The 27,165-nt window shown below is 38.6% G+C and overlaps 3 protein-coding genes and 1 long non-coding RNA gene across 8 annotated transcripts; 3 read left to right on the forward strand and 1 right to left on the reverse strand.

Moving 5' to 3' along the window:
• The first annotated feature begins 5,341 nt into the window (after positions 1-5,341).
• LOC6584251 (zinc carboxypeptidase A 1) lies at positions 5,342-6,681 on the forward strand. The gene has a single exon (XM_002009871.4). It carries the CDS (start codon positions 5,365-5,367, stop codon positions 6,643-6,645), a length of 1,281 nt encoding a protein of 426 aa, XP_002009907.1. The 5' UTR covers positions 5,342-5,364; the 3' UTR covers positions 6,646-6,681.
• Positions 6,682-7,379: 698 nt separating this feature from the next.
• On the reverse strand, positions 7,380-9,181 carry LOC6584252 (eukaryotic translation initiation factor 4E1). 2 transcript variants are annotated; one of them, XM_015161309.3, is made up of 2 exons: positions 8,930-9,181; positions 7,380-8,836 (listed from the first exon to the last, which is right to left on the reverse strand). In XM_015161309.3, exon 2 carries the CDS (start codon positions 8,813-8,815, stop codon positions 7,880-7,882), a length of 936 nt encoding a protein of 311 aa, XP_015016795.1. In that variant the 5' UTR covers positions 8,816-8,836; positions 8,930-9,181; the 3' UTR covers positions 7,380-7,879. The 2 variants fall into 2 exon arrangements, with proteins under 2 accessions (XP_015016795.1, XP_002009908.1); XM_002009872.4 differs by having other exon boundaries at positions 8,926-9,180.
• A 6,131-nt stretch (positions 9,182-15,312) lies between these two features.
• On the forward strand, positions 15,313-17,229 carry LOC116804497. 3 transcript variants are annotated; one of them, XR_004364476.2, is made up of 3 exons: positions 15,313-15,488; positions 16,604-16,977; positions 17,157-17,229. It is a non-coding gene; the product is annotated as an uncharacterized LOC116804497 (long non-coding RNA). The 3 variants fall into 3 exon arrangements; XR_006358014.1 differs by lacking the exon at positions 15,313-15,488 and adding an exon at positions 15,845-15,981; XR_006358015.1 differs by lacking the exon at positions 15,313-15,488 and adding an exon at positions 15,848-15,954.
• Positions 17,230-17,583: 354 nt separating this feature from the next.
• Positions 17,584-20,191, forward strand: LOC6584253. 2 transcript variants are annotated; one of them, XM_015161507.3, is made up of 3 exons: positions 17,584-17,838; positions 17,891-18,287; positions 18,358-20,191. In XM_015161507.3, exons 2-3 carry the CDS (start codon positions 18,128-18,130, stop codon positions 19,893-19,895), a joined length of 1,698 nt encoding a protein of 565 aa, XP_015016993.1. In that variant the 5' UTR covers positions 17,584-17,838; positions 17,891-18,127; the 3' UTR covers positions 19,896-20,191. The 2 variants fall into 2 exon arrangements, with proteins under 2 accessions (XP_015016993.1, XP_043867360.1); XM_044011425.1 differs by having other exon boundaries at positions 17,584-18,287.
• The last annotated feature ends 6,974 nt before the right edge of the window (positions 20,192-27,165 follow it).

The raw sequence follows: 27,165 nt of genomic DNA on the forward strand, positions 1-27,165 counted from the left end.
CGGTCAATCTGTCGCCCTAATAGCTTGTCTCGGCTCCCATATAGTAGCATATACACATACGAACGAGCTGTGTTATCCAACAATTGATTAATGTTGCTCTGGGACCGGCAGCAGCACTTGCCAATTGCGAGCTCTGCTTAGCTGCCAGCTGGCCATAGTGCTGAGTGTTGAGCGACGATGGCATCATAACAATGAGCATAGAGAAGAGCTTTGAGTATACATTGGAGACGATAATGAGATTTTTAATGAGACTTGATTAAAAGTAGATTAGAGATTTTGTTATAGGATTTATAGAAGAAAAATCATTTTTTTAACTCCCTGATTTTTTATTGCTTGAAATAAAGTTTAACAACTTTAGGCTTTGCCTATGGCATCTAGCGGAGCTATGGTATATACACGTTCAATGTGGATTAGCTTGAATTTAATACCTTAGCTAACATTATTTCTATGACAAAGAAACTTGTTGTGCTTGATTACTGGGCATTATTAATTCATTAGTCTTATTAATGATATAATTGTTACTTGATTTGATTCAAGCTCGAACTAATGCATATTTTCTGCGCATCATTAGCATAGCTGATTCACATTCTTTGATAATATATAGTTAATGTAATAGGACTACAGATAGCTATAGCTTTATAATATTTTCTAAAATAATCTGTTAGATTTTGCCATTTCACAAAAAATAAATAAATAAATAAATAAATAAATAAAAAAAAAGAAATAAAATAAAATAAAAATAAATAAATAAATAAAATAAAATATTTTTTTAATTTAAATAAAAAATGAAAGCTTATACTAAAAACAGCACAGCGTGATAGGCCTTGCTTCTAGAGGACTAACGGTTTATGCAAGAGCCTCTGTTAAAGTCTTTTATATAATATGTATATATAATTTTCCAATATAATATTTATCTTATCAAAACTATATATCCTACAGCTTTTTTGACAGTCTCCTTTTACTATCTATTTTATAGGAACTCTCTCTTCACCTTCCACTGATGAATACATATTCATCTGCTGCCTTTTTTTTTATTAATGCGAGTATTTATATTTACATATATTTTTTTATTTTGTATTTTGTATTTCTATTTTTTTTTATTTGCAATCTGTCTTATACTAAACAATATTTACAATAATTATCAATAACCGGATGGCTTGAGCTCCAATGAGATCCATTCATATATTTACATAATATTATATAAATCTAATACACTCGGTAAATATATACTTTAAAGCTCAATGCTGCAGCTTTAAGGCAGTAAATACTTTCACCCTTTTGCAACGCTCTAACTTACGCCCACGCATAGCTCTATCGCAAATGGAAAAGCACTTTCAAGCTGTGAGTACTTGAGTGTGTGTGCGCGTGTGTGTTAACCAAAATCAAGCCGACTATTTTGCATACGCAAATAAAAATAAATAAATTGAAATACGTTGAGCATCAGCGCCGTGTAAGCTACCTCCCACTGCCAACAGAAGCGTTCCCTTCCACCTCCTACACCGCATCCTCCCGCGCTCCAGCTCCAGCTCGTCCAGGCAGGATATAACACGCATGTAAATCGACGTTTTACAGCACAAATGCTACCTGTGGGGCCGCCAGCCACCTGACCCGCTAGCTGACTGTCTGGGGTGTAGTTGTTCAGGTAAATTTTCCGTGCGGATGTGCCATTGCCAATTGCTCAAATTGTGGAAGAGCAGGGGAAGACGATGGCGGCGCCGGCGTTGGTTTGCTCTTCTCGTTTGCTTTTCTTCTTTCCATCTCTCTATTTTTTATTTATTTTTTTTTTTGTGTGTTCATTTCGCACCTTTTTGTCTGCGCTGTTTTGCATATTTTTCGATTTTACCGCTCGCTAAAATTGACGTCGCAGCTTCTAATATATGTTGGGATATATGTAGATATATATTCAGAAATATATATGTATTTACTTATACTTATATATGCGTATGTATTTTTATTTCGATAGTGCTGATCTTGAAAAGTATTTATTGATATCTACAAGGCATTTGTTTAATTTTACTTTTTAACTAGGGACTCTGCTATCTCCATTTATATATATATATATATATATATATATATATATATATATATATATATATATATATATATATATATTAAGGAGAGCAGAAGGCCTCAGGCTTCTAAATAAATGGAGATAGCAGAGTCCCTATATATATATAGCATCATTTCTAGAAATGTGACGAGCTAATTTCGCATTCCATCGCTCTTTAAAGTTCCCTTCACAATCACAAATGCTTGATATTTCTGTCTGAACTCACTTTGTTTCATATTTGTCTCTAGGTGAGAGGTAACTGAATTACTAACTACTATCAAGTATTCCGAATGAGTAGGGCCTGTGTGCATACGTGCATGAAATATTGAAATCGTTTGTCGTTTGCCCTGTTAGATCTAACACATTTGGCCATTCAGCGTGAAGCCATACAATTTGGCATTTGGATTAAAGTATTTTTAATCAATTTTGTTGCAAGTTTTTTTTTTTTTTTTTTTCTATTTTCTTTGGACAAGGACGCAATTACAACTAATTTACTGCCACCCCCTGCGTATGCAATAAAATGAAATTAAATGCCATAAATCAACGCCAAATATGTTGCTAGCTGGCCCCAAACATAGAAGCTTTCATATAGTATTTATGGCTTAGATACAGCGATACACAAGGCGTTGCGCCTTGACCTTTGACCGAGCCGGTGTGGATGTTGGGGGGGCACACTGCCAGCCTATAATGGCTAATAATACGAGGAAATATATATATATATTTATAAATCTGTTTGCATATCAGAAATCGTTTGGCAAAGAAAATTTGTGAAACGAATTTTTTTAGATTAAAATACATAAATATTTATTAAGTTTGTTGCATTGATTTTTGTATCTTCGGGTTTCTCTTCGCTTCTTTCCCTGGTTTTTTATGTTCGCTCCTTTTCTATTCTGTATTCTTTCATCTAATATATTTTATTGTATCTTCTCTTCTCCTGTTTTGATATTTTCCTCCTATTTCTTCGTTCTTCCCTCATGCCCAATGCATCTTCCCTCTTTCCCATCGTTTTTTCGCCTTCACTCTACACTTTTCCCTCCTCCCTCTGCCCTCTTCTTTCTCGGCTCTACTCTTTTTTTCTTGTCTCGCATGTTCTCTTCTTCATAATCTAACTAAAAGCATTCAATATCATTATTTCAGCATAACCAATTCAATCGGCTCTCGCTGGTTGCTCATTCCTGTTGGCCAGTGTTATAAGTTGAGCATTTGGCTGAAATGCGATATCGTTTGCATTCTACAAGGCTGTTGATTAAAGTCAAAGGTGGTCGAGAGTCGGCTAATGTGGATTTGACAGTTAACAGGATTAAATACCATTAACAACAATAACTGTTGAGCAATCTTTTATTGAAATGTTGCACAATTGCTTCGTATATATGTATATATGTAACACAATTCGCTATTCAGCGTACAAAGCGCACAAAACAAGCCCAACCAAATCTATACGGAGAGTGAGGGAAAAAAAGCAATCAAATAGAAGCGAAGTGGTCAACGGCTAGTGGGTGACCCGTGGCCGGCACGTCGCCGCTGCTCCAGTGCCAATAGCCGAAGCCAACGGCGGAAAAGGCGACGGTGGCGTGTGGGGGCCACACAAGCGTATACAGAAGAAACCATGTGGCGACGGTGGCTACCACCTGACCCGATCCCGTCGCGCCAGACGCTCAGTTCTATGCGGTAACAAAAAATAGTCACAATAAAATGCCAACTGCCAATAAACGTCAATAAATCAAACAATTGAGCGGGGCCAACTTTTGCGACGCCGTGCGCCAAATAAGTCCAACTAACGACGTGGCCCCGAGCCGTTTCAAGCAGTCCAAATAACCAAAAAAAAAAAAAAAAAAACAACAACAAAAAAACACAGCTAAAGCGAGCCAAGCGGCAGGCCATGTGAGTATTAACATGTATTGGCTTGCATGTGCAGGCAGATGCACTGCCTCCATTTAAACAAAGCTGTGGGGATCATTCCTCATTTAATGACAGAACAAAGAATAGAGCGAACACAAGTTGCATACGAAATGATCTGTATCATTTAATGAAAGTAGTTCATGTTAGGACAGTAGAAGAACAAAAAGGTTTCATTACTTCTAGAAATATACGAGAATATAGGTATTTTAAATATAAAATAAATAGATAGAGATAGATATTGAGATATTGAGATATTGATACAGATACAGATACAGATACAGATACAGATACAGATACAGATACAGATACAGATACAGATACAGATACAGATACAGATACAGATACAGATACAGATACAGATACAGATACAGATACAGATACAGATACAGATACAGATACAGATACAGATACAGATACAGATACAGATACAGATACAGATACAGATACAGATACAGATACAGATACAGATACAGATACAGATACAGATACAGATACAGATACAGATACAGATACAGATACAGATACAGATACAGATACAGATACAGATACAGATACAGATACAGATACAGATACAGATACAGATACAGATACAGATACAGATACAGATACAGATACAGATACAGATACAGATACAGATACAGATACAGATACAGATACAGATACAGATACAGATACAGATACAGATACAGATACAGATACAGATACAGATACAGATACAGATACAGATACAGATACAGATACAGATACAGATACAGATACAGATACAGATACAGATACAGATACAGATACAGATACAGATACAGATACAGATACAGATACAGATACAGATACAGATACAGATACAGATACAGATACAGATACAGATACAGATACAGATACAGATACAGATACAGATACAGATACAGATACAGATACAGATACAGATACAGATACAGATACAGATACAGAAACAGATACAGATACAGATACAGATACAGATACAGATACAGATAAAAATACAGATACAAATACAAATACAGATATAAAACAGATATGGAAGTTTTGAGGATTTTTCTCTTTGTGTTACATTTTGAATCTTAACATCTGAATACCCTATGATCGAAAAGATATCTCTTTATACAATATAAATAAATATTTATAGTATTTGTTTACTGTAAACTTTCTTCTTCTTCATGACTAGATTAGAAACTAGAGGAATTTTAATTTAATGTCTTGCAAAAGCGTTTGTCTCTCCAATTACTTACGTAGATTATTTTTAATTATTTTTACTTATTTTTAATTATTTTAACATTCACAAGGACTATAAATAATAAGCGTTTGGACTTATCAGCAAAATATTTATTGAATAGAAATTCAAAGAGAAACCCTTTAAAAGCTTAACACACGAATTGTAGTGCTTCATAATATCGACAACGATGTCGCTGAACAAGTGGCTTCTTTTGGCTGGGCTGGTCCTTTTGGCCACGTTTGGATTGAGCCACGCCGAACGCATTCGCTACGACAATTATCGTCTGTACAAGGCCACTCCAGAGAATGAAGACCAACTGGCGGTGCTAAGAGATCTGAAGGTATCTTCGGACTCCATCATATTTCTGAATAGTGCTCATGTCGTCGGAGCTGATGTCCATATGGTTGTTGCCCCACACAAAATTCCTGATTTACTGGAGATACTGGGTAAAGCTAAGATTAAATATGAACTGCAGTCCAAGGACTTCCAAAAGTCAATGGATGAGATTGAAGGAGAGGTCAGACCTAGGAGTAATGCCAGCTCTGAATACAACTGGTTTGACTACTATGACTTGGAGGACACCTATGCCTGGATGCGATCATTGGCCAAGCAAAACCCAAACATTGTTACACTGATCGAGGCTGGTAAAACCTATGAGGGACGCTCTATATTGGGCTTGAAGATTTCCAAGAGTGGCCGCGAGAAACCTGGAATCTTCATCGAGGCTGGTATTCATGCTCGAGAGTGGATCGCTCCAGCGGCAGCTACCTACATCATCAATCAGCTACTCACGTCAAATGTGCCTTCTATCAAGCAGCTTGGCGAAAACTACAACTGGTACATCGTCCCACATGTCAATGCCGACGGCTATGTCTACAGTCGGAAAACGAATCGCATTTGGCGCAAGACCCGCAAACCCTATGGCATTTGCTTTGGAGCCGATCCCAACCGCAACTGGGACTTCCACTGGAATAAATGGGGCTTAAACAACAGTCCCTGTGATGATCAATACGCTGGACCCTACGCATTCTCTGAAATTGAGACTTTATCACTGTCGAACTACATTGCTTCGATAAAGGACAAGATTCAGCTTTACCTTTCGTTTCATTCCTTCTCCCAGGCTCTCATATATCCTAATGGTTACACCGCATCGCCACCTGACAATATTAAAGACTACCAACAAGTGGCCAAAGCAGCTCTCTCTGCCATTTCAAAGCGCTATAATACGAAGTATGAAGCTAAGAGCATCTATAATTTTGCACGTCTTGTATCTGGATCCACTCTTGATTGGGTATATGGCACCCAGGGTGTGCGAATGACTTTCTGCTATGAGCTGCGTCCTCCCCCCAGACATGGTTCAAGTGGTTTCTTGTTGCCCCCATCCCAGATTCTTCCTACCAGCGAGGAGCTCTTGGACTCGATTACTGCCATGGTTGATCAGGTCCAGAAATTGGGTTATTTTAATTGAATACTTTTACAATAAAAGAAATACATTTGAAAAGCACAGCTACGCATTAGACTCATTGTTATATTTATCAGATTGTTGATTATATTCCATGTGGATCTTATCGATATCTACAGAAATATTCACAGTCAAAATTGCTGGCCTGAGACTTAAATAGTCAGGAAAGAGAAAGTTATATGGGACACGATGGGTTTCATACGTTTTCTATAGGCTTTAAGCTCCATAGGAAAACTTATTCTGCAAAAGCAATTAAGTAATGACAGCAGCAACTTGATATGAATGGCTCCATACTATGATTGAAATTTAAGCAACGTGTGCTAAAGATAAGGTGTTAATAGAAGTCTTAATAGGTTTTCGTGGTTAATCTGGCGGTAAGCGCCTGACTCATTGACGTTGGGTGTCAATCAACTGTACTGCTAAAATATTCAACTAATTCGAAGCAGCTCGAAGCTGTAATCAAAAGATAAATTAAGCAAACATGACCCTTAAAAAAAAAAAAAAAAAAAAAAAAAAAAAAAAAAAAAAAAAACAAAATATCGATTATCTGCTAAAATTGTGGGACATGCACAAAACCAATATACTTATTTCACTTTCGTGAATGAGTATAATAATTTCCAGGAAGCCAGCGATCCAGGGAATTCTTTAATACAGATGCAGATACTTCATGTATATATATGCCTACATGGCCACTTTCTAAGAGGTATAATCTGGTATAGTATATGAATAACAAAGGTGAATGATTTTGCAATGATTTTTTTTATTTATTTCTTGCATTTCTTAGTTTTCTTGTCACCAATATGCACTTGACATAGATTTGCTTCGATTGACATGGAATTTATACAATTTTGAATTTATGTTTGAGCATCTTAATGGTTAAATTTCAAATGGACTCGGAACTTCGGATATGGACTGGGAATTTAGTCGCCGTCATTCGGAATTAGAATTTGCCTTTTTATCAGACTGACGATTTGGGTTTGTAGATTGAGCACTTCAGTTGCTGTATTTTTCTTTGGGTTGCATTTTCATCAATTCTACAATTGATATAATATTCATTGCTAGAAGGACTGACATCCATTTGGACAATAGAAATGTAGTATGTTTGCGGTACCTATGATTTGAATTTTTTCATTTTTTTTTTTTTTTTTTTGCTTTTTTTCTTGTGAGTTTTTTTTTTTGTGGGAGAAGGGTGGGGGTAGGTTATTGTTTTGTAGCCAGCGTGTGATACGGGGCCAAATAATCAGCGGGTATAGATGGTTTTGACCAACGATCCCTGCTTGGCCATGGTGTCCTTGTGCAGTTGATATTGAAGCACATATGCGCTCTCCATGCGCAGGCCGTCGCGCAGCTTGCCGCCAATCTCGAGAGCAGCTGCCTCGTTGTTGCCATTGGCTGTCCAAATGGAGATCTTGTTGTTCTTGCCTCGTATATTGACGACAGCGCCGCACAGCTCATGCGAATATTCACAGCTTTCACCGATCAAGACAAGCATCGTGTCCAGCCAGAAGTTATCCAAATCATTTTTGTTCCCCTTGTTGAGGGTGATTACCCAGCGCCCGCCCTTAACGTTAGCCTCATCCTCCCACATTGGGCGTATTCCCTTCTTGAACAGACAATAGTCGCTGCCCATTTTAATCTCTGATGGCGTCTTAATGTGATTTATGAGACTCCAGAAATTCTCGACCGTGTTAAAGCTGGCCACTTCGTGCAGCATCTCCTCCCAGCTCTTGCTGCGATCTGTCTCCAAATACCACAGCGTCCATTCACTGTTTAGAGGATGATGCGGCTCCGTTGGCTCTGCTTGCTCTGCCTCACTGCCACTAGCCACACCAAAGCTGACTGTATCCGTGCCAACTGGATCTAGGGGCGCCAATGGGGTCATATAGCCGCCATCTGTGGTGCCTCCACTCAGATCGGAGCGAGGTGTGGATAGCGGTGAGCAAACGCTACTGCCACCACTACAGCAAGTAGCATTCATCACGCTCTTATAACTAGCGCTGCTACTGCTGCCGCTGCCGCTGCGGCCGCTGACCGAGCTCGGCTTGTTGGCCTTCTTGGTCGCTGGCGAACAGCTCTGCACTGGCGTCGTGGAGAACTCGTCGTTGTTAGAGCACGACTTAAACATGGTCTTTGGATTGGCAAAGTTTTTCATCTTGTAAAAGTTAGATGGATACATTTTGTATGCTTTCTTTGAACTCTGCGAAGACACACAAAATGACGAAACAATTGACACCAGCCTACACCATTCACGATAGCGACGAGGATAGACATCGATTCGTTACTTACCTACCTTTGCCTGCGATTAACTTGATCTCAATTGCCGTTTTTGTGTTCCTCTGTACTTTGCTCCAAATTCAAATTTGTTGCTTTTGATTTTAGGATTATCACAACACTCGAACAATATTATTTCTGTTCTTAAAAACGAACTGTATGACTGATCTCCCTTGCGTCGCACACTATACTTAAAGAATGAACAACAAAAAAATAAAAACACAATTAATTGAAACTGTTTCAACAAAGCACACGAACGTGTGAAAGACTCAAATACACACACCATAGATGTATATGGCTGTCATGTTTGATTAAAAAATCTAGGCCTCTTTAGCTTGCAGTCAACATTAATTTCATTAACTAGACTAGAATTACATGGACATGGATCTGACGGTAAGACGCTAAGCGCACTGCATAAATGAAAGTGAAATAAAAGTATGAATAAAAAGAATTTTTAGAATTGTATTAAAAAAAAAAAAATAAATAAATCAATCAATTTCAAAATAAATCCTTATAAATTTGCAAAAAAAAAAAAAAAAAAACAACTTTGCTGAAGTAGTGCGCCGTAACTGCTTTCCTCAAAGTGGATTAGCAGAATTTCCAACCTCCAAGAAAATACAGTAGAATCCCGATAATTCAAAATGGCAAGGGGACTTTTTTTTTTTCGATTTTAAGGGGATAAAATTTTTTTCGATTTATTACGATTTTCGATTGCTAAATTACGAATTATCGAGACTCGACTGTGATAGATTAGTTTTCCAATGTCCGTTAGAGTTTACATTTATTTTCGTTCAGATGGTAAAGAGTCACATAAATTAATATAGCTGTGAAGCTGCTAAATTCTAGAACTAAACCAAATCTGTTATATACATTATTTTGATTGTCCATATGTAGCTCAATTTAAAATTCTATAAAGCCAAAAGAAGTCAATGTTTTTTCACCTCAACACCGGTCGAGAGGTGTTTGCAAAGAGTTTCCCTTTGTAGTATAAACATTAAATTTGATTGGCATATGTGTGCTATGCGAAACTTGTGCCAGTAATTATACCCTTACAGACCATGGAAAAGCAGCAGCAGAGACGTGAGCTCATTGAATGTAGCGTAAGCATCATTTTTTGTTCTCTTTCAATTGGCTAGGAAACTAAAACTAAGTGAATCTAACACGTAACATTGCATGAGCCAGGCGAACTCTACTTACAAATACCATCTATCAAAATTGCTGGGAAAAATTTGCAGACTTAGATAAGACTTAGATATGCCCTATCATCATTGTCAAACTATATGTGAGCTCTTTAGCTTGTCAAGGCTTAGCTGACTCAGTCAGGGCTCGCTAAGTTAAAGTAATTTTTGTTGTTTGAAGACTTTCGACTCAGATCTCACATTGTTTATCTTCATTCTCTGATATGTGTCCTAAGCCCAGCAACATTTTTCAATGGGTATTTGAAATGGTTTGAGCTGAGCGCTGACCAAACGAGCAACGTGCACATGCCTGAATGCTGAGTTGGATAACGAGTCCTGGGCAAAGCCCAATTTCAATTCCAATCGCACGCAAAACTTGACGAGTTTCAAAATAAATATTTACACACACCCCCATGCACACACACACACACACACACACACGCACACACACATACATACATATATAAATATATATATATACACATACACTCAATACACTTGGCCGACACGCTGGAGCAACACTTCACGAATTTCTTATTAGCTGCACTTCAAAAACTGTGCAAAGTTGCGCTCCAAACTTATTATGGCACTCGGTTCGACCCAAAGTAGCTGAAGAAGATGAAGAGGAAGAGGAAGGGGAAGAGGAAGGCGAAGGAATTGGAGGAGGCGAAGAAAAAAGCTGAAGAAAAGGCAAACGGAAGGAAATGGCCGTGGGAATGGGCTAAAGTAAGCCAACTTTAACTAATGGCAACATTTTTGTTTGCTCATGTCGAGTGTTATTGAGCTAAAGCAAAATAGCAAAGTTTCATTTGGCTCCGGCTGTCATAAGTTTAAATGGGGTTATTGGGCGAACAAGCAAAATCAACAGCCAACAACAACAACAAGAACAACGACAACAGCAACAACAACAACCACTGGCTGCAAAGGGATAAATGAAAAATGTCAAAGTCCAAGGCAGGGCAACAAATCCTAGGACATGGCTGACAAATATTTGTGCAACGGCCAAATGGAAGCCAAATCCCGTCCTGTTAAATGCCAATACTGTTGCAACATTCTGTAGCATATTGCAAGATGCGACAACTGAATATTAAGAAGTAGCACACTCTTACATATATATTCAATTTAGCATATTAAGTATGCATATTTTGAAACATTTTGCTTCCTTTTTGCCTTTATTTTCTCTTTATTTTCGTTTATCAGCTGGCAAATGTCAATTAATGGGCCAGTTGCAGCGGAAACTAACTTACAGCAGTCACTGTTTGGATTGAGCAATGACAAATAGCTCAATCTTGAGCTTGAGCTGTGAACGGTATATTGAATTTGAGTATTTGATGTGCCAGCAGCATTTTTATATACTCGGAATTTGCTAGCCAAGATGCTGACTCGTTGCACCTGTAATCTTAAAGAGTAATGTAACCGAATCTTCTCCTGGATAATACCGGGGTAATTCTATGCCGATGCGTTGAGACTGACACCAGGACAGAGAATTTGCTTTGTTTAATTTTTTATTATTATTTTTTTTTATTTATTATTTTATTAATTTTAATTTTTTTTATTTTAATTTTTTTTTTATATTTATATATATTTTTTTTGTAATGTACAACTTGTTAAGCTGTCAATTAGGTAGTAAAAAGCCGGTTTAAATAAAAAAAAAAAAATAAAAATATTTTATTTTTATTTTATTTTATTATTTTATTTAATTTTTTTTGACATCCAAAAATCAAAATTTTTCCCCTAAAGTCGCCGCAAAGCTTATTATCAAATATGAATGATGTCTTCGTTTGCTAAAGGAAACATTTTGTAATTCAACTTCCTCAAATATCATGCCACGCCTCTTTGTATGCATTATAAACTAGCTTTGAGTGCTTAAAAGATACTGCAATTCGAATCAATAAACCAATATTTCTGTATGCTCATAAGTATGTGTAGGTTTTATCGAAACTATAACAAAAATAAGCTTTAAACAAAGAGAGAATGAATCAACTCTCTCTCTCTCTCTATCTATCTCTTTCTCACTCTTTCAATCTCTCCCGCTATGCATAACTCTAGGCGTTGACTCTGCGAGTGCCATGCAACAAAATAGAACACATCAAAACTACAAATAGAAAAAAAAGGAAAGCAAAACATCACAAAAACAAAACAGAATAGAACAGAACAAAACAACATGAGCCAGCCATGTTGTTTGTTAATTAAAATTGGCGCAGCAGCTATAACAACAACAACAACAACAACGACAATGGCAACAACAATGACTACAACAATGGCAACAACATGGTCCAGCATTGAGCCAAAAAATTGTAAACCGCATTTCAAAGTAGTTTGAAGACAGGTCAGCATTTGAATATTTCATGTATGGGCGGGGCGATGGGGAGCTCTTGTGTTTAGGGATTTTGATTGCGATTTAGATTTGAATTCGGATTTGGAAAATGCATTAGCATAGCGGGCCACGGCTCACATATTTAGTAACTATTGAAATATATGAATATTAAGTTTTATTTGCACATAATTGAATTTACATTCTCTCTGTGTGTGTTTGTTTGTATTTTTTTATTTTTTATTTTTTTTTTATGTTATTATTATTATTGAAAATTAAATATATTTAGCATAAATTTGAGCTGAAATTGCATTAGACGTGACCTGGGCTGGTTGAAATTATTTATTATTTGTTGCGCCCAAAAGTATGCTCATTAAAATATACCATAAAAATACCTGCAGCCCCAATGAAATCAATATTTGTTACATAGCTCAGCTGTTTGTTGTTCAAGTCTTCTCTCGATATAGCTTTAGCTGATAAATTGAAGGGTATATAGAATCTAATCATATTAATTATGTTGCCTTATCATATGGCTATGGTAGATTTCAAGTCAAGAGCCGGTCTGGTAGGTCTTGATGGTCGTGGCATCTGCCTCATCTCTTAGTTCTAGTGCGTCGGACAGAAGATCTTGGGGCTACGCTTCTAAGAATGTAGGTTGTCGAGGTAGTTTCTGGGCACATCTTGGATTCTGTTTCCAGGTATAGCTCGATGTTCCTTACTCAGAGCCCGAGGTAATCTTCATCAGGAAATTTGTGCAATGAACAAGTAATTTATATATAATCTTGCCTGCAAATGTTTATATAAAGAAGTTAAAGATTATATTCTATCAAAAGAACAAAAGAGTATAAATTTAAAAAGCATTTGCTGGTCTAATGGCCAATGCTTGAAGCCAGGTTAGAAGTCAAGCAATACACAATAAGAAATCGTAAAATAATAAATACATAGCAACCTAATATTATTTACATATTTAAGCAACTTGAGCTGAATCTGAAGTTTGGTAGATTTTTATACCCTGAACCCATTGAAAATGGGAAATCAGGGTATAATGGTTTTGTGAAAAAGTATGTAACGGGCAGAAGGAGGAGTGGCAGACCCCATAAAGTGTATATATTCTAGATCAGCGTGACGAGCTGAATAGCTCTGTGCGTCCGTCTGTCCGTCCGTCCGTATGAGTGCGTCGATCTCAGAAGTTATGAGAGTTAGAGAAAATTTGGCATGCATACTCGTGTGTACCATACGCAGTACAAGTTTATCATATTTTTGGCGATAACTCGTCCGATAACTTTTTTATCGAGAATAATCGAAAAATTGATTTTGTTTTTTCATCCTAATTTGAACACTTTTAGACCTAGAGACTTCAGATTTACTGTGTATATACAGGTGATCGATTTTGTAATTTACAGATTTTGGATGCCACGTCCTCTTCGCCACCAATTTGTAAAAAACGCATTTCATGTACTAGAGACATATGCAAAGCCCAACTAATTAATTCTATGAATTTTATGAATTTCTTTTCATAGTATATTTATAGTACAAAAAATCCTTTTAAGGACACCGCTGTCCGCTGCAAGCTCTGGCTGCTACTAATTATAAGATTAGCTTCACATTTATATTACTATGTGCACAATCGCAAGCTTTAATGCAAAGCTCCAAGTCCTTGCCTTTCACCTAGAAATTGACTAACTCTTTTGTATTTGGCAAGTGGCCACACGATACGAGAGCGACGTTGTCAAATGGCTGTGGGTGTGGCAGCAAAAGCAGCAGCAAGAGCAATGGCAACGCCAACGCCTCGTCTATTCGAAAAGCGATTTATGTGCTGCCAATAAATTTACTCAACACTTTGGCCCCCAACTAATACAATATTTACATCAAATCCTTGTAATACATGAGGCAGTTGGCCCGCCTGTGGGTGGCAACTGTGAAATGTCTAAAGTAAAAAATAGCAGTGCGTATTTCTGGCGCTCGTTGCTGGCTGGCACTGGGACCCCATCATGTATCAACGGAGCTTCACAGCTGCCGCTGCCGCTGCTGCTGCTGCTGCTGCAGGCGGCGCCCCTCCTAGGACTGTCATTTAAGTTAAAAGCGCATTTGTAAGTGCGTTGTGACTGCTCCGAGTTAAGGAGCTGGCTTCTGTGCCAGCGTATGGATTTGGAAGGTCTGGGCCTGAGCCTGGGCCGGGGCCAGCGACTGTTGCTGGGAATTGAGATGGGCTTGGGAGGGGGAATTCTGTTCGTTTTGGGGTCGGTTGAAAGCGAGGAGGGCGAGGGTATGGGGTTCGGGAACTGCCTTTGGCCTGGCAGCCAATTTCAATCCCAGCGCGCTTTTTAAAAGCAAATCTGGCACAAGCTGCGCACTTCTTTGCGCACTTTATGTCTGTTGTGCAATGTTTTAGCATTTTCTCTCTTGGCCCTGGCGGCACTTTATGACGGCGTTAAGTGTTCAGCGGTAAACGGATCAGGCTCGGACAGTCAAAAGTGATGACATTTACAGCACCGGCTTATCCGGGCTTAACATAAACACATATAAACAGCAAACAACTATTTATCATGCAGCTTTAAGTTATAAGCAGCATATAGAGAGCACTGGATGCTGTGGATGTGGACATACATAAATACGATTAACCTAACATGAGCTTCATTTTCGTTGGAGCGAGAGACTGGGAAAGCTAAGCAGTAGCTCAGACTATGTGAATCGGCTTAACCAACATTTCTTATGTTTTTTTAGATAAATATTTACAATAATATTTAGAATATTTTATTTATTTTTTTTTAATGTAAAAATAAAAAATAAAATAAAATTTTTTTAAAATATATTTTATATTTAATTACAAATGTTTTTTTTTTTTTTTTTTTTTTTTTTATTAAAATATGTTTTGTCATTTATATATATCATTTGTAAATATCTGTGGAAACATTTCATAAAATAGATTTCAAATTTAGAGCAAAGGGGGCCGGGTATCCAAATTCTACAAATTACTAAATTTGTTCTTTAATTCCATTTTCATATACGGTAAATCTAAAAATATTCAAATCAAGCTTAAGAAACGATGCTAAATTAACAATTATTATAGATAGTAAGTGAGTAAGGTGAGTTAACGAAAAACATACGATAAGCTCGCACTGCGCATGGTGTACACGAGTATATATGTATATATATATATATATATATATATATAGTCTTCAGTCTCTGTTGTGGCTTACGAGATCTATGCATTCGTACGAACAGACGATTAGACAGACGGAATGGACTCAGCTCGTCCTAATTTGAAATGTTTTTCATAAACATGCAACTACTGACATAAAGAAAAATGCACATTCAAAGCTGTAAATAGCATGGAATTATATAATCAATTCGTTTTGCTCAAATGCATTTAATTCGCCTAATTGTTGCAATTTGGAGAACAAAATCGTGAACGAGAAAATCCAACAGCTGCTTCAGTGAGACCTTTCTTCTGGCTTAGTCTGTTATAGTTCATCAATTGTGTTGTTAAAATACCAAATTTGAACAGCTTTGACAGAAAGAACACATTATAGTTGAGCAAAAAATAATTATGTAAATAGATGCGACTTGGAGAATTTTGTATGTAAAAACTTCTGGTTTTTACCTCGATGTTTGTTCTATAAATATTGATACGGCTGAGGCAAAACAGGTTTTGAGGCTAATAATAATTTGTGCTACACATTTAAAGTCCCGTTAAACTAAATCAATAATAATACAAAGAATAGCAGTCATAATAGACAACTGCTTATCAAATCGAAAATCTAATTTATGCATGTCAAAATTTAAATGCTCTCAGCCCAGTGATTAATTAGCAAATGACAAAGCCTGAACTATCTGAATAGCAGGTTATGTAATATGCCAGGGAGTATCATATAGCTAATATGCTCCGCCACGGCAATTTCCATATGTTGGCTAACCAAACGTAACAAATCTAATCGCATCTGAATAGTTTCTAAGGGGCCCTTCGAGCTCCTCCACAGCAGCCGCATCCGCATCCGAGTTCCGTGCGAGTCGAGACGCAACCGGCAACTGGCAGGCAGCACAACTTGCCACGCAATGGCGCAACTTGTCGGTGTTGGCCATGCAACAGAGTGTGGCAGCCAAACAGCAGAGCCGTTAGCTGTTATCTGACAGCGCCCAATGTGGACTCATTTTCTATTTGCCCAACTGTTTTAATCTGTTGTCTCTGTTGTTTCAATAGATTACATTCGACTGAGATCGAATCTACCTTCATTTGACATCATGGAATCTAATTGAGAATTTTTAGCACTACATGTCTTTATACACTTCCATTGATGGCAGCAGGAATCAGTCATGCGGTTGGTAGTTTGGCCACGATACAGCGCATCGCATTTCTGGGCAGTTGCTAAAAAACGTGCTTATGTTCGAGTTGTAGAAAATCCAAATGAGCTGCAGAAAAAGAGTGTTACGATAAGTAGACTCTTGGACAGTAGACGTGACAGAAAGAAGACTTAAAGTGATATATATATACATATATACAACAATCGGATGCAGGTTTACCAGTAAGAGCTAAAGCTCGCATCTCAGTCTCTCTTGGAGCTATTCAATTAAAAGGTATTTTATTTTATTTATATTCTATATAGCAAAGGAAAAGACATAAAATTTGAAAATTAAAAAAAAAAAAAATAACAACAATAAAATATTACTTAACAGTCGAATAGCTTTGAGCTCTGATATATATACGTACTAATAAAATAATTAATTTTAATTTTTTTTATTTTATAATATTATAGGTAATTCAGATCGATGTAAAAAATCAACCGCAAAAAAATAAAAATAAAAATAATAATTAAATAAATAAATAAAAAAAAAAGTCAAGCAATATTCGGCTCTTATCGCAACCGCAAGACCTTCTATAGAAATCCACTTATGCTCATCAATATAATATAAGAGAAGCAAAAACTTCACAGAGGATTTGTGGCGAACTGAACTCAAAACAAGCCGGAAAAGTGGAAAATATAACTCGAATTTGTTCATGCAGGCAGCATGAGTACCTAGGACACAAGACAACGAAGAAACATCACAAAACGTGGGTTACAAATAAGTACATAGTTAAGTGCTTCAACAGACCTCGCTGATAGAGCAGATTCATAAAAAAAAAAGTAAATAGAAAACATAAATACTAATGCTCGTCGATATAATATATATAGAGAAACAAAAAATTCGTAGAAAATTTGTGGCGAACTAAATTAAAAAAAATCGGAAAAGTTGAAAATAGAAAGATAATTTTTCATATAAGCAGCATAAGTGTTCAGGACAAAAAATAACAGCGAAACCTCAGAAAACGTGGGCTACAAATAAGTAGTAAAGTGCTTTGACAGACCTCGCTGATAGAGCAGTCGGTAATGCTCCATAAAAAGAGAAGCGAAATATAAGTAAGAATAGATGAAGAACATATCTATTTGTGTGCAGTTGGTATGTTTATCTCTACATAACATAAAACATTTTAATCAAATATTTCGTGAAGGCAACTATGTCGACGTAAGCGCTGCTGAAATCTACTCGGCTGAGAGTTAACTGTGATCCGAGCGGAGCAGCCGACTACAGTTCAGCAGTGGCTGTCGCAAGCCAAACATCGAGCGTTAAGCGTGAATTGGAATTCAAAGTGGAACTGGAATCGAAATCGAAACCGATATCGAAATTGGAATTGAGTTCGTTGACATCTATACAGCAGCAAGCAAGTGGAGATCTAACTGAGCGCAATATGTTGGCGGGTCATGTGCGCCTCCTCAAAATACTATTCGTGATCATCTCAATAAAGCTGTTCATCGTGGTCGTGTTCTTTGGCTACGACAACACGAATGAGGTAGTTCGGCCACAGCGCTTCGTGATCATCGATGAGCTGCTGGTGGACAAGAGCGATGGTAGGTCACAATGGCATCAGGTAACGATAGTGGTTAATTGAGTGGTTAATTAAACATTGGCATATTCTAGAGCCCAGCTGGGCGGATCGTCTGAAGCTGATACGAAAGGAGATGCCCTCATTTCCGCTCGAGGAAATGCACCGTCGACCGGCGGGCATTCCGAAATGCGGAAAAGTGCCCAGCTTAATGGAGATCGACTTCAGCAACGACTATTGGCAAACTTTCACGAATGTCAACCTCACTTACCACATCTATGGTGCCTACTACGACAACAGAGAGACGATGAGCGAGGCGCCCCTGGTGCGCGTGCTAACCATGATCAATCACTATGGCAAGCGTGGCGAGATCAGCTATCCGGAAACCTTTTGCCAAATCTGGTTCAAGGGTCGCGTCGAGCCGGTTGTCGTGAATGTCACAGATCACAAGTTAATATGGTACTGGGGCGGTGCCTCGCCTTATGTCTTCCCAACGCTCCTCAGCTGCTGTTTGCCCAAAGCGAACGTCACAGACGCAGCGGAGGCACCCGAAATGGTGTCGCTGGTAACGCAGCCTTGCAACAAGCCCAGGAATCTGATGCGCGTCATTTACGAGCCGGATGACAGTAGTGCAAATGCCACAGACGCTCCGCAAACGCGGCAGCAGGAGCAAACAAATAGCACGCAACTACAACGGAAACCATTACGATTTATGGTCTGCGTCAAGTCCATGGACTTTATCTACAAAGACATGTCCTGGCGGTTGATTGAGTGGCTGGAATTGATGCGCCTTCTGGGTGCCGGCAAGGTGGTCTTCTATGATAGTCAGATGCATCCGAACATGACGCGAGTACTGAATGACTATATGCAAAGCAGTCCCGGCTTTGTGGAGGTGCGACCCTTGTCAATGGCACGCGGCGAGCCGCACGCTGTCCCACACTTTCAGCACTATGTCATGCAGGCAGACAGCTTTAATCGCATACTGAACGAAATGATACCCTATAATGACTGCTTCTATCGCAACATGTACAAGTACGACTATATTGGTGCCTTTGACACGGATGAGGTGATCATGCCGCTGGGCAATGTCACCAACTGGTCAGATCTAATCGATCTGGCGTACAAGGTGCCCGACTATCAGCGAGAGACGTGGAACTGCAGTGAATGGGCTAGCTTTTGCTTTCGCAACGTCTACTTTCCCGCCTACCCCGAACGACCCAAGGTATACAAGAAGCTGCCCAGCTTCTACTACATGCTGCAGCATGTGGAGCGCGTTAGCGAGCCCTGTGATCGATATTCGGCCACCAAGTGCCTGCACTCCACACGCTATGTGATCGGGCTGCACAACCACTTTCCGCTCTTTCGGGCGGAGAAGGGCGAGTGCGAGCCGAAATCGGTGCCCGTCGAGTATGCCCAGCTGCAGCACTACCGCGAGCCGGACAATAAAACCCGCCTCCTAAATCCCATCATAGACGACAGCATCTGGCGATTTCAGCCGCTGCTGCAGCAGCGTGTCTATGCCCAATACGAGCGGCTCGGCTTTCTGCCCAGCGCGGAGCAAGTGCTGAGTGCCCAGGAGCAGCGGCACAAGGACGACGAGCTCCTATTAAGCAAATCAATCTCAATGGGATAGAAACTCGTATCTCATCCAAGTACTAGGCTGATGTATTTTTTTTTTATGTATACTTTTTTTTTTTTTTCTATATTTATTTAATAATGTTATGGCCCACGCGTAGATAAGCCTCTGTCAAGGTATCCAAGAACTATATTGCCTACATTATCTACCTCTTTCAACTCACACGCCGACTATGCAGCAACTGGAACTTTGTTAGATCGACAAGCTGTCATACTGCATTAAAATGTAAATATACATTTCAAATTTCAAAATACCCAAAAATAGTCAAGTATAAATATACGTGTAGAAATTGACGTTCTTGAGAACATATACTTTAACAATTTCTATACACGTCAGAGAGTTTGTCCTCAGCTCTATTGAATTAGATTTACAAATGATGATGAAATGTGTGTTTAGCTGAAATTTCAATGATCTGAATGTTTGTGCTTGTGCTAACAGCACAGATGCTGTGGCCAAATTGTGCCTAATAAAACTAGATAAAGCCGGCAACGACTCTGGCAGCCGAGCGAAATGGGCCATAAGTTCTAAAAATGACAAACAACCGCCAAATGTGGAATTGTTGCTTGGCGGCGAGCTATGCATGGGAGACGCTCTTTGGCTCTGGCTCTGGCTCTGGCTCTTTCTCTGGGTCTGGGTCTGGGTCTGGCCTAAGGCGCTGACTGGCGCATAGCCTGTCTGGCAAACTAAACGCAAACACAACTAAATGGTAAACGAAACCAGCCTTAGAGAATGTGTATGTGTGCGTGTGTGTGTACTCAGAAGTGCGCACAAAAACGCACCTGAGCGCAAATGAATGATGATGTTGTGCAGTCGCTACTTTTTGTCGATGCAACACTCTGCGCCGGCTGCGCCTTGCACACAGCACAGTGGCCAAACGAATTCAATAACTTGATGAAAAAAATGTAGAAAGTCAATTTCAAGCAATCCAATTGTTTTCCCTAAGCTTGTAGAGCTTATTAAAAATAAACAAATTGAATAATATACATATATAAATACAGTTAAAATTGTGAAGCAAAAAAAAAAAAAATTGTTTTTCATTTTTTTACGGGTTTCATTCATTCTGCGCCGGCTGCGCCTTGCACACAGCACAGTGGCCAAACGAAGTCAATAACTTGATGAAAAAAATGTAGAAAGTCAATTTCAAGCAATCCAATTGTTTTCCCTAAGCTTGTAGAGCTTATTAAAAATAAACAAATTGAATAATACAGTGCTTATCATAATTATAGCCCACCCTGCAACTTAAACTTTGAGCCCGTTGTAACAAAATTTTTAAGGTTTTTTAAAAATAAATTTTACAGCACATTATAGACTGGAGCATGTTCAGTATATTTTATCAAAATTTTAGTTCAATTTATGGAAAACTAAGAAAGAACCGTTAACTTTTGCTCTGTGCTAGCATTTTTGCTTGCATTTTTGTGTATCATAATTATAGCCCACTGTCGCAAATTTGAATTTATTAAGTGCGGAACAGACTTTTGGCTTTACAGACATTGTAATTAAGTAAATTTAGATAGTTTTTAAGAGATGCCGCTTGGAAAACAATAATCTTATTATGAAAAGGGCCGTATTTTCTCACTTTTCGAGTCAGGAGAGTCTATTTCGAGTATTTTACGAATTTTGAAAAAAAGTCAAAGTGTAATTAAAATTTTTTTGGATAACCCCGAAGAATAAGGATCAAGAAGATGTACTGGGTGAAAACCGTTACTAATTGCGCACGATAAACGCAAAATTATTAAGAAAGCCAGCAACAACCCAACCGCTTGTATAGCTTTGGCCGCACATGTGGCCGAATCTATGTCAGCGATGACTGTTTGGCGAGTACTTAAGAGCTCAGGAATCATAAATAGGTCTAAACTGACCAAAGCATCCATGTTGCTAAGTCGCCACAAGGTTGCTCGCCTTGGTTTTGCCGATGGACATACTGCGACCGATCTGACATACGCGCGTTTGAATCATCGTCTTTTGGCTTACAGTATATTTATAAATTTTTACCCTAACAGGTCGTGTTTTCTGATGGGAAGAAGTTTAACCTGGATGGTCCTGATGGGTTTGATACTTATTAGCATGATTTGAGGAAGGATCCTATGTTTTTTTCAAGGACAAACTTTGGAGGTGGCTCCGTCATGATTTGGGGTCCATTTTTTTCATTTGGTACCTGGGAATTGAAGTTTGTAACGAACCGAATGAACAGTGAAGAGTATATTCAGGCTCTGGATAGTATTCTCATTCCATATTCAAGGGAATTACGTGAGAAACCAATGGTTTTCCAACAGGATAATGCCAGAATCCATGTGAGCAGACGTACAAAAGAGTGTTTGGAGGAATGTCATGTTGATGTCCTTGACTGGCCAGCATGTTTTGGGGATTTCAACCCGATAAAAATGTCTGGGGTAATCTTGCAAGACGTGTGTATGCCAAAAATCGCCAGTTGGAGACAGTTGGATATCTTAAAACGCAAATTCTAAACGACAATGACTAAATAACAAAGTTTCGAAAAGGACCTTTTATTAAATTTAGTGGTTTCAATGAGGAAGAGAATTTTTGAGTTAACTAAGACAAATGGAGGCCGGACTAAGTATTAACATTAGTTTTTCCATTCATCCGCAACGAATTCGGATTTTTTTTACAAAAATATGAATATGGGCTATAATTTTGATACAGAAAATGGTGCTGTTTTTCCTTGTTTTTTACTTCTTTTTAAGAAATCGTTATTAAATCGTGAATTTTAAGTGAAAAAGTTTTTTTGCCATTCATAATTGAAATATTGAACTACTCATTTTTGAAGATTTTGAGGAAATATTCCATTTGGGAAAAATTTTCAGCCGATTCGTTTAAGTGGATTAAAAGTGGGCTATAATTATGATAAGCACTGTATATATAAATACAGTTGAAATTGTGAAGCAAAAAAAAAAAAAAAATTGTTTTTCATTTTTTTACGGGTTTCATATTCATAATAATATTCATTTAAAATAGAGCAATTTAATTGTTTTATCAAAAAAAAAAAAAAAAACAAAAAAAAAAAAACATTTGCATAAATTTATTTGAATATCATGGTATAGAAACATTTGTGTGACGTCGGCTTTGCAGCTTGTCTCTCTCTATCTCTCTCCCTCTCTTTCACACAATTTTAGCAGCATTTGTGTTGCTGCTACGCACACAAGCAAGGGTACTGATCACTGATAAATACATACATGTATACATTTCCAACATCGTCTTTTTATGCTTTATACGGAGGATCTTTCATATTCGTTTCGTCGATATAACCGTTTTGATACTTTAAGCGGAGTCGTTATAACCGAATACAACTGTATATGTATGAGTACAGTAGAGTCTGGGTATAGCGAAAGTTCTGGTCCCCAGACAAACTTATATTAGCCTTTGCCGGGTCTTACAGGTCGCATCGCTCTAAACGGATTTTGCTGTATTTATGAAAGACAAAGCTAACAAAATGCTGGACAGGCAAACGAAGTATAAACTTTGTAGCTGGCCTTAAGTTTGGTTTTTAGACTGAGTTTTATTTACCTTTCATTTTCACATTTTTTTATTTTATTACTTTTTAAGCACGTCAGAATCTATTCATTGTGGTTTGATGTGATGGACGGTCAAGAAAAATTCCAAGCCGCCTGAATGTGGCATGCCTATATTTTGGCTCATCAGGACTTCAAATCTGCAGCCAGAACACATTCCCCAATTACTATCGGTTAGGTCTATTATAATAATAGAAATTAATTAAAAGAAATCATAAATAATAATATTGTTTATATCATAGACTGAATTTTCTCCAGACTTTACAATTTCAGCACCTATTCAATCGATTATTAACCACTGTGCAACTGGTCGTGGCGCTCGCTGCTCGTTGGCATCCTCTTGCTGCTGCTGCGGCTGCTTGTTGCATCGTTTTTTGGCTCATATGTTGCAACCTTTCGCTTAAGCAAATTGCCAGCGTATGTATGTCTGTGTGTGTGTGTGTGTGTGTGTATGTGGCTTGATGAGTTTGCGTTTGCGTTTGCTGGCTCTGCGGCAGTGCCTTGTACTTGCGGCCAGCAAAAGGCGCTGAGTTATTTTGCTCGTGCAATGGAAACAGCGACAGCAGCGTTTTCCCAAAATGGCATAGTGAACCTGGAGGTATTTTCATGCCAAGCCAAATGCTCTTTCGCTCTTCCAGTCTCACCCTCTCTGTCGCTCTCTCTCTCTCGCTGCTTCTCATTCTGTGCTGCATTTCACTTAAAATGCTTTTAACCAAAACATTAAGCAGCTGGTGTCACATTACATCACAATGCAGACCAGACGTTAGCTGCTACCAGCCGCAGCAACAGGAGCAGTGGCTGCCACACGAGCCACTTGAATCCCTGAGTTGCAGCACCCGCCCACAAATTAATAGCTTAAATAAGCTGCGAGGCTGGCTAAGAAACCAGATAAAGTTATGAAAATGTAAACGAGATAAATGCATAAACTGGAATTAGAATATATCTAAGCTGAGCATGTATGTACATATATGCATATAGGATATGTATATGTGCTCGTACATATATAAAGGTAAATATGATTAGCTCGTAGCTTGAGCTCAACTTGCAGGTCTTCAATTTAATACAAAACAGTTAAGAATTAGTGTCTGCCACGCCTCCCGCTGCCTGTTGCATACATTTTCCGCAATCCATATACCCTCACTATAAATTCCAGCAGGCTTCACTTAAATCATATCATCTAATTTGCATATGTTAAGCTTCTATATTGAATCAGAGACCTTTGATAGGGTTTGAAATTGCTTTACATCATTAATTAAATAATTTATGAAAACAAAATTATAAAGCTGTGTGTGCTCGCTAATTGTTCATTCATTAAATTTGTTGCATTATTTAACTGCATTTATTCACAGCAAATCAGTTCGCTTCGATGTTATTGGGTTTCAATTATTTTGCATTTGCTGTTGAGTTGTGCGATTGCAGTTTGACTAATTAGTGCAGCACAAATTGTGAACAAAAAGGATCAAATGTAATTTATGTATATGTGTGTATATACTTATATATACCATATACATATATATTTAACTGACAGCCAATGCTCGTTATTTACCTAGCATGAAGAACAACAAAAATGCATTTGATGTATAGCCAAGGAAGAAAGGAAACAAAAACGAAAGAAAATTGAAAATAAATTACATGGCAAAATGTGAAAAGGCCATGGGCAAGGCTTTTGTCAGCTTATTAGCTGAAAATGCCAGGCTGGGCTGCACTGGCCAAGTCAGCCAGGTTCCGGCCGGATCGGGCTACTTGATTCGTGGCCCGGCTCCTTGTGCAGCTTAGCGCTCAAACGGGCTATGGCTGCACCTTTCAAACGTAAACGTCAATGCCATAGCCAGGTAAACACACACACACACACACACACACACACACACAGGCATGCACACGCATGCAAGCATGGCTAAAGCGCAGTCAATCAAGTCGTTTATGGTCTTTGCAGCTAATACAAATGGCTGAGCATTATATATGCACCCAGGCGCACGCCCACCCACACACACACACACACAACCTACCACCCTCTCGCTGCCCTGTTCAGCAATTGATTGCTTGTTTATTCAAATTAAATTTTGCATAATAAACTAATCGAAGAACTAAGTCAAATTTGGCTCTGCTCCACGCTGCAGAGAATCCTGGCATTTGCCTGCTTAATAATTGATGGAAACCTAACCGAGAATTGCCCAAAGATGCATTTAAAGCTGTGTGTAAAGATGTGTGTCACAAAAGAGCAGCCACAGCTTCGGCTGAAATAGTTGGATCCACTCACAACGCACCGAGCACACGACTCTGACTATGCGTGGCGGCGGCCTCTTTGGCAGTGTGCCGGCCAGTCCATAAATCACTTTAATGCCCGCACTCCAAGCAGCCGGGTCAGGCACTGGCACCACCCGGCATCCAGCTAGGGCCGTAGGTGGAATTTCTTGTTGGGACGCCAGAAGCCAGGCCGGAGCAGAGCTGGGCACTATTCAAAATTCAAATCGAAAGGTCTGCTCTGATTTGCAGTTCACTTGGAGCCAGTGATTGATATCTTTTGAATATACTCGCAGCAGTCTTAAAACACATGCACATACATGAATCTGGGCCGAAAAGAAGTTGATGAGGAGAGTATCCTTGAAGTATACGCTCATCAGCATCCACTTAATATCATCTAGGCGGAAATCTAGTCAAAATGCGATATGGTCATCTTAATGAGTTGCAGTAGCAGCATCCAGCAGCCATCCATTCACTCTCTAAACTGCTCGAATATTGAACGTAAATAACGTAAAGGAGTTAATAGCCGTAATTTAAGTACGGACAGATTTCGTACGGAGCATGCACAGCATGGACTCATCTTTGGGTCAACTCTCGGCCGATTAAATGTGAGGCCAGCCAGCAGTGTGTTGTTGTTCTGGTTGTCCAACTGCAGCTGAATCGTCAGCATGATTAATTGATGAAAATCCCTTTTGCCATGCAGGATAATAAATTACAATACACAGACCAGCACGGGCGGACAAACGAGCGAACGAGCAAACGCACGGACAGGTAGCATGTGCTTCAAATAGCTAACAGACAGACAGCCACACACACACACACACACACACGCACACACACGCACACACACTTATAGCGAGAGCAGCGCGCTCAGATGAGGTCGTGATATGTACCGTGGCCCTGCATTGAATTAAACCACGGCCAGGACGAGCATGTCGACAGGTTCCGGCCAGGAAGGGCACGACGACACGTTGGCAGTTTCCTAAATTAGCTTAATTTCATTTAAAAACATACCATGCTCTATGCCATTGTTGTTGTTGTTGCTGCCATTGTTGTTAACGGCGACATGGTGGCACGCCCACGATCACGCCCACGGTTGTTGGCCCAGGCCAACAAACAAGCATCAAGCAGCGCACATCACATATTCACATACATATGCATTGCTATTCTTACTATTCATCTAATATTGGCATTATTATTATTATTATTATTATTAGTATTTATTACTATTATTATTATTATTATTATTATTATTATTATTATTATTATTATTATTATTATTATTATGAGTATTGGTATTAGTATTAGTATTAGCATTAGTTTATGTAGTTAATCAGTCATGAGTCTTTTAATTAATTATATTTGTTAACCTAATTGGAGAGTAAAGCTTCAAGCTTTCTTTGATGCACACAAACACATACACAGAGACACACTCACACACACAGACACAGACACACACTCACACACACACACACACACACACACACACTCACACACAC

This window comes from Drosophila mojavensis, unplaced genomic scaffold, assembly GCF_018153725.1.
Source record: "Drosophila mojavensis isolate 15081-1352.22 unplaced genomic scaffold, ASM1815372v1 contig_136, whole genome shotgun sequence".
NCBI lineage: Eukaryota > Metazoa > Arthropoda > Insecta > Diptera > Drosophilidae > Drosophila > Drosophila mojavensis.

Coding starts and splice junctions, on each gene's coding strand:
- LOC6584251 (XM_002009871.4), top strand. CDS start 5,365: ATGTCGCTGAACAAGTGGCTTCTTTTGGCTGGGCTGGTCCTTTTGGCC.
- LOC6584252 (XM_015161309.3), bottom strand. CDS start 8,815: ATGTATCCATCTAACTTTTACAAGATGAAAAACTTTGCCAATCCAAAG.
- LOC6584253 (XM_044011425.1), top strand. CDS start 18,128: ATGTTGGCGGGTCATGTGCGCCTCCTCAAAATACTATTCGTGATCATC. Junction 18,288..18,357: donor GCTGGTGGACAAGAGCGATG/GTAGGTCACAAT, acceptor GGCATATTCTAG/AGCCCAGCTGGGCGGATCGT.